Source organism: Lampris incognitus, chromosome 7, assembly GCF_029633865.1.
Source record: "Lampris incognitus isolate fLamInc1 chromosome 7, fLamInc1.hap2, whole genome shotgun sequence".
NCBI lineage: Eukaryota > Metazoa > Chordata > Actinopteri > Lampriformes > Lampridae > Lampris > Lampris incognitus.
In genome coordinates, this window is record NC_079217.1 from 25,568,871 (window position 1) to 25,576,052 (window position 7,182).

Consider the following 7,182-nt stretch of genomic DNA (forward strand, 5'->3'; position numbering starts at 1 on the left):
GAGAATTATAAATTATTATTATTGTTATTGTTAATATCATTATTGTTATCAAAGTTGCTGTTGTTATTATTATCAGTGATCAACATGCTTTGCAGCAGATCCTCACTAATACGAAGCAAAAGAGGGGGGAAAAAGAAAAAGAAAGAAAAAGAAAAAAGAAAGAAACTAAGTAAAAACATGAGTTTTCCCATCTCCCGGCGGAAGTGGTCAGTGGAAGCGCTGTTGGACTCCTGATAGCTAGCTGGCTAGGGCGTTGCTAGCGGCAGAAAGTGGAATTTCTTTGGTACTTTTTCGCGAGTTATAATCACGTAAAGATAACGTTTTACCGAGGAAAGGTCGCTTTAAGCGTCGTTCCTAGTTTTAAGAGCGCTGCCGCATAATTTTACGCGGTTTATGGAAGACTGGCTGTTGCCTTCTGCCCCGCTAGCTAGCCACACATGCTAGCCCGCTTTGCTTCCACGGGAATTCTGCCGAGAAACGACTGAATTCTGGAAACATGGAGTCAAGGAAAGCTACACCGCGCTAACCCACTTCAGTGGATCTTCGTCTTCTCAAAGGAGGGGGGCTTTTGAGGAACACAACAAGGACACCATTCAAAAAGCGGTCGACATCCATGCGGTGTTAACACATTATTCGGTCGTCGCCCAGCTCGTTATTGTCAATAGGAGTTTGCTTAGTTTGCTGCCGAGACGGAGCACACGAAGCAAAGTTTTCTGCTGAAAGAGCTCATCTGTTTTTGTTAGCTGGTAGCTGGCGAGACGCAACGCGAACCGACCCGCCGTACCGAATTAAAATTCGCCCCAAACGAACGCGTTTTAACCGGTCGTCTAACCAAGATAGACTCCGCTTTAACGTGTTTTCACTTCCACAAAAAAATAGCGGTAACTATCGCCTTTTCTTTGCTAATTTGTAACACGGGGTTTTCGACTCATTTGAAGCGGATTCCCATGGTCACGAGAGACTCGTCCCCGCAGCCAAGGACAGGAATCAGGGAATACCAACTGGGAATGAAGGGTTTTCCAACATCTTCCAACGTCGTTTAGCCACCGAGGCCATTCAGCCGAGCTGGGGAGGTGGCAGTGGACTGTATCATAGGGCTGAGGTGTCTGTTTTGTTTACGTTTGGGAATACAGTAGCGATTAACGAGACACGTTTAAAATCAGAAAAAAAGGTGGCATGCCAGTGATAGACAACCGAGGATTCGTAAGAAGAGTGACGGCTCAAAGCATCAACTGTGGCAGTATTTGTTTTCTTGCCAGAATACTTATCTATAACGGGTGGGATATCATCTTTGACGTTACAGACATCAACGCCTAACGCGCGAGGCCCATGTCTGTTTTTTAAAAGGTTTTTGCACTGTAGATCCCTAGCAGCTATATATAAATTAGACAAAGAATATCATTTCACCTAAAGCTAGGAATCTTTGACGTGACAGACATCAACGCCTAACGCGCGAGGCCCATGTCTGTTTTGTTTTTTTTAAAAAGGTTTTTTGCACTGTAGATCCCTAGCAGCTATATAAATTGGACGAAGAATATAATTTCACTTCAAGCTAGGAATTTCTGTTTTGGACGTGCCAAAACAAGCAACCCCGGCATCTACGATTCGTTGTTTTTTCCCGCTCTCAACAATATCCTCAAAATCAGACGAATGCAAGAGAAGGCCACTCGATGAATTCATCACTCTCTGGAAAATGTTAATGGGATATAATTTGCTGCAACTCTAGAACCGGAAGCCCAATGAGTGACACACAGTCCAGCTTCACTGACAGGTACAGTACAAATTTCCATAACATAGATAGTTCTCTGAAATGTCTTTACTTGCTCTGTTATATATATATATATATATATGGTGTGTGTGTGTGTGTGTGTGTGTGTGTGTGTGTGTGTGTGTGTGTGTGTGTGTATAGGCACACTAATAAAACAGTTGATATGGCTGTCGTGACATTGGCTTAAAAACGATCCAGAGTCTAAAAATATAAAATTGTTAACTTATCCATATAAAAGTACATGTATGTGGTATTATTTAAAAATCAAGAGATACACTCATCACAAATGTTAGCTTAAGCCTTAATGGAAACCGTGCTGATATCAGCATGGGTATTGGAGTTGTCTGTGGACAGAACAGTGCTGCTTGATTGTGAGGTAAGAAGGCCTGCCACTGTTTGGTGTGTTGGGAAACAGTCAGCGAGGATACCTGTTCATCGTTCAAGATCACTGTTCACGCTAAGCCTTTAAAACCAACCTCCTACTGCAACCATTAAAGCAATCTCTGGGTTTGGCCAGACTGACAACTCCATAATCACCTTATCTGGGATTGGTCGGTTTAGATTTATGACACACTCATGTTAAGGCCAAGAGGATGACATTTTGCTTTACACATATTTTTTTTTTTAACAGTTTTCTTTGACAAAAGTCAGCAGTATGTCCCTGCACTGGTGCAATCCAATCAACATTTTGTGCAAATTGCATCAAGTGTAACAATAATTCTTAGTCTGATGTGGCTTTGCAAGGTTGCTGAAAGTAATACTATGACAATATCTCAAGCCTTTGGGCTGTCTGGATCCCACTTATCATCAAGGAGGGCAGGCTAATACAGTGGAATTCTAGTTTCTGAGCAAAATGAAGCTTATTTTAATTGGAATATTAAATGTCCTCACATCCAGTGTACGTATAAGAGGCTGAAGCCAAAATCACATTGCAGAAGCCGGAGATGATGGAGACATTTATATTGCAGTTCCTTACTGTTTTATTGCATTGCTACAACACTCTTCCAGGTCCTTATGATATTACAGGTGCAGCTACCCTTGATGTGGTGGCTTTTATAGCAGTAAAATGAACAAGTCAGTACTCACTTCAAGCAGTCCACTAAATGTATGTTCCTGCTCCATTCGCATTTTAGAACATGTGTTAAGTCATAATTTTATTTTCATCTGCATATGTTGCTTTTTTTGTTTGGTACCACCTCACAACAGATCTTTGGTGGCTTGGTGACAGGGCAACATAAATGAGATGCTTTCATGACTCATGTATCTTTGAACAAAGTTATAGAACAACAGTTCACTGCTCGCCCTCAAACATGTTTGACATGTTTCTGTTATTAGCTGCAGGTATTGGAAGTAATTGTAGCTATGCTGGTAGAGCTGTTGTAATATTGTGGGAAAAAATGTTGTGGCCTAAAAAGGATGGAAGCACATGCCTGAGTTAAGTTGCTCGCTAAGAGCAACATAAATTGTCCTTTGAAAGTTAAATAACTGCACACCAATCTCTCCTTTATGTGATATTTGTTTAGAACACCAACATTTCCGTATAGAGCCAACATCAGGGCGTGTGGGTTGATGTCTGTGCACTCCTTGAAATAACATGGTGCTTAATATGGAACCGTCTTGCAGTAAAATAAGAGCTGGCCTATGATCTGGCCAGGATAGGCCAATTTTGCAGGTGTTTTCAAGTGATTGATTCATTGATTATTTGTGACGATCACCTCTCGACTACCTCTATGGTTCTCTTTTTTTTTCTCCTTGTTTCTAACCCCAGCACAGTGCACCCCCTTGTCATGTGGTGCATTTTGTTTTTGCTTGGGTTTGGCTGGGGCTGTGCCATGCCCCGTGAACATCTATGGGGTCGGGCGACCAGGCGGTGGGTCAGTTTAGTGTGCTGTTAGTTCTTTGTCATAGAGTTCTGCTGATCACCACGTTTTTCCCACATACAACCCCCACCTCCCGAGGCCCTCCCGGGAAGTGCTGCTGATGACATCACTAATGGTAAACAATAGCTCTCGGTGGGAGCACACTGACTGTCCACAGTGTACCCCTCTCAGCTCCACCAGTCTAGGCCAGGTATTTTCATGCAGACGGGTTAAAAAATGTCTCCATGGCAACTTTAGTGAGTTGGAGAAAAGGTAATGATTTGTGTTTGGGCCAGTGATTAGGCTAGCGCAACGATGAAACCATGGAACAGGAATTTACATATTACCAAACGCAGTGAAATCTTTTTTATTCATGATGACTGCATACATTTTTTTTTATAAACCAAGCTGAAAGCTAGGTCTACTTCCTTCTGCTTTTCCAATATTTGGCATCTCTCCATCACCCTGTGATAATGCAGCATGCTACTACCCAAGCAAGTCAGCACTGATGCAGTGGAAGCTGCGTCAGCTGCTCTGAACTGTGCATTGAAATGAGCACCCACAAGTTATTAGGTTGAGAGCTCTCATCAGCGGTGCAAGCACTCAAGCGTTCCATACATTCGAAAAACTGTTTCTATGCACATCAGTTGACCATTTCTATAAGGTACAGGTCAAACTGATCACAAGTCGGAACTAACTAAATTGATGAATGACTTGAAAGGTATCATTGTATTTGATGACAGACCTATAAGATTCTATATGTAATGCCCAAGTATGCCAAACAGCCAGCTTTTCACTCTATTTAGCTTACTGGTAATAGCCAGAGTGAGTTGCTGAGTAACACAGAACTGGAGAATGGTGTCATTGTGATACTACCGGGGTGCACTTTCTATGTCTTGTCAAGATTCAGAGAACTTGAATATCGAGCATACCCAAACCTTTATTGATCAATCCTACAGACCCAACCTTGTGAATAAAAAATCTGACTTAGACCATGCTCTGGGGCCTAAATGGCCTTAATATCCCACAGCTTTAAAAGTTAGTGAGTCTCAGCCTCTGAATTTTAATTCCTCTATTTACTAAGTGTGTTTTTCTCAGTTCTCCAAACCCCCACCCCGGCAAACGCATGCACAAGTAAATATTTTCTCTACCACATCTCTCATATTTCCCTCTGCTAACTTTCCTTGCCTCCACAAACAATCAAATCCTCTCCATGTCTGTAATGTCAGGCTGATTCCTCTGTGTATTAATTGACTGAGAAGACTTACAAACCTGAATAGAAGTCATTGGGCTGTCACTGGAGTGTAAATGAGGAGCTTTTGGAGACTCTGCTAACACCTGGATGTCACTTTGGCAAGCACACAACAGCCCCTACCCCACCCGGTGTTTGCCCTCGCTAGCTCTCGTTGCCGTCTGTCTCCCTCCCGCAAGCTGTCATTGTCCTTTACGCACTCTCTCTGCTCTTTGGTCATTACCTGTCATTATTGTTACCCATCTCTCAGCATTAACATGTGTCCCATCTTCCCATTGGCACCAGGCACAAGCTCTACTTTTTTTGAGGGAAAGATACTTTTTATATGTTTGCAGACAAAACAAACTTTTTTTCCTCTTATATTATTTTATGTTGAACGTTCTTTCAGGGGTAGTATCCAAGCCCTGCCAGAAGGAGAGAAATGGACAGTGATAGAAAAGAGAGTGGCGAGAGAGATTCAGAAACAAGGCCATGCCTCAAGGGTAGTGATGTCGACAGTGGGTGGAGTTTGGGCAGTAGTTGGGGCGCCAGCGTGCAAGGAGAGTTAGGGTTTATCACTCAGCTTTGTGATACTGATGCTTGCGGACACCTTCTACAATCCTCCCCCATTTACCAAGGAGCTTCAGGGCCCAAACATTATTTTCAATTCACAAAAGACACAATCACTACAACAGAGAGACAGGACAGGGGAGAGCGCTGCCGTGCTAAAGTGTCATGTCCTCACATGTCCGTGTTAGAGTTTTAGCCATGAATTAGGCTAGGCCTTTCAAGCTAGCCCTTGCGCTTGTGAGATCTTTGAAGCACAAATACTGCACCAAGACTTAGCTGATGCATTGGTGGGGATTTATCTCAGCTCTTCTGTTTTTACACAAGGGATTTGGGAGGAGGCTGTAGGGGATATTTTTCCTTGCTGCAGTTCATTTTGTGTGTGTGTGCGCGCGTGCGTGTGCGTGTGTGTGCGCGCGCGCGTGCATGTCTCCGTGTGAAAGCACAGTTTTGTTTGTTGCATCTGTATGTGACCGCACATAACAGAGATAGTGGGAGGTTGAAAAGCAGTGTCTCTGCAGAGGCCGATTGGGCGTGATTTATGTAGCCTGCTTAGGCCCCCCCTTCCTGGGTCTCAGAATAGGGATGCTCTAATTGAATGCTGTCTCTCTGTGCCAAGCCAGCCTGTACTGTAGAGAGAGACCAGCAACCTGCTGCTGCACTGTGATTAATCTTGCACTGTCTGTCCCCGCTGATTCACATGTGTCTGGGCAGGCTAGCGCACCATCACACTGTCTACACACAAGAATCCACATCATAACAAAAGTTCTATCAACAACCTTCTTCAAAGTCCAGCTGAGGAAGGGCTGGTTTTGGTATCCTTTTGAATAATAGGCCTTGATACATAACAACAAAATCTGTTGCAGTATTTCTTAAATATGCAAGATAAAATGCAACAGTATCATCACTAGAGCCTTGAGAAAGCGCTGGAAAGGAAAGGTGTGCGGGGATCTGCAAGATTTGACTTGTGCCCTGAGAGGCTTTGGTTGGAGATGCTTAAGAGTCCTGACAATGAATCAGTAGGTTATTTTGACTGTTGTGATGAGCTCCCCAGAAGTCTTGCTGCTGACTCTCAATTTGACCAAGCTCTTTTTTTTCTTTTTTTTTTTTTTTAGAAATTATCAATAAATAGGACACCCTCAGATGATAAAACTGTTTATTTAAATGTATAGGTCTGCATCCTATATCTATTATCAGAGATTGAGGTGCCTGTTGGACACAGAATCAAAGAGCTGAAGTCTTAGCTGTATTAGGTTAATTGAAAAATATAAAATTAAAGGCAAGGTATACTTTTATACTTTTGTATGTGGGAGCTGACGCAAGCGTTTTGATGTGTGTCTGCTGGCAACCATCTGGTGGTCACTGACTGTCTACCACAACCCCTATTAGGAGCTACATGGATCCTGATAATTTTCTCAATTGGATATCCTCCTTGGTTAGAGAGGTCTGTTAATGTTGTGGTGCACTGGGGTAAACTATGTAGATTGCTGCACTGCCTCTTTTCCCCTCCTGGTGTCGGGAGGACGGCAGACAGCATAGCGTGAAGAAATGTCTATCCTCCTGGCCTTCATGTCAGGAATCCTGATGAGGTTTATTGGGGCAGAAAGGGCCATTTTGCCCCCCGAGGCTGTAGCTGGAGTTACAAAGCTTTCTCCCTTGTCTTCCCAACACACACCACACCTCTCTCATTTTTAGTCTCTCCTTCCCTTTTTGTCGCTGTCTCTCTCTCTCTCTCTCTCCAATGTAGATAAAACACT

General features: G+C 43.2%; 1 protein-coding gene across 3 annotated transcripts in view; it reads left to right on the forward strand.

The window, feature by feature from the left end:
• The first annotated feature begins 316 nt into the window (after nucleotides 1-316).
• arhgef12a (Rho guanine nucleotide exchange factor (GEF) 12a) overlaps nucleotides 317-7,182 on the forward strand; it is a 48,568-nt gene continuing 41,702 nt past the window's right edge. For all 3 annotated transcript variants that reach the window (XM_056282971.1, XM_056282972.1, XM_056282973.1), the window contains exon 1: nucleotides 317-1,771. In XM_056282971.1, coding sequence (XP_056138946.1) covers nucleotides 1,740-1,771 — 32 coding nt within the window. In that variant the 5' untranslated portion in view covers nucleotides 317-1,739. The remainder of the gene's footprint in view (nucleotides 1,772-7,182) is intronic.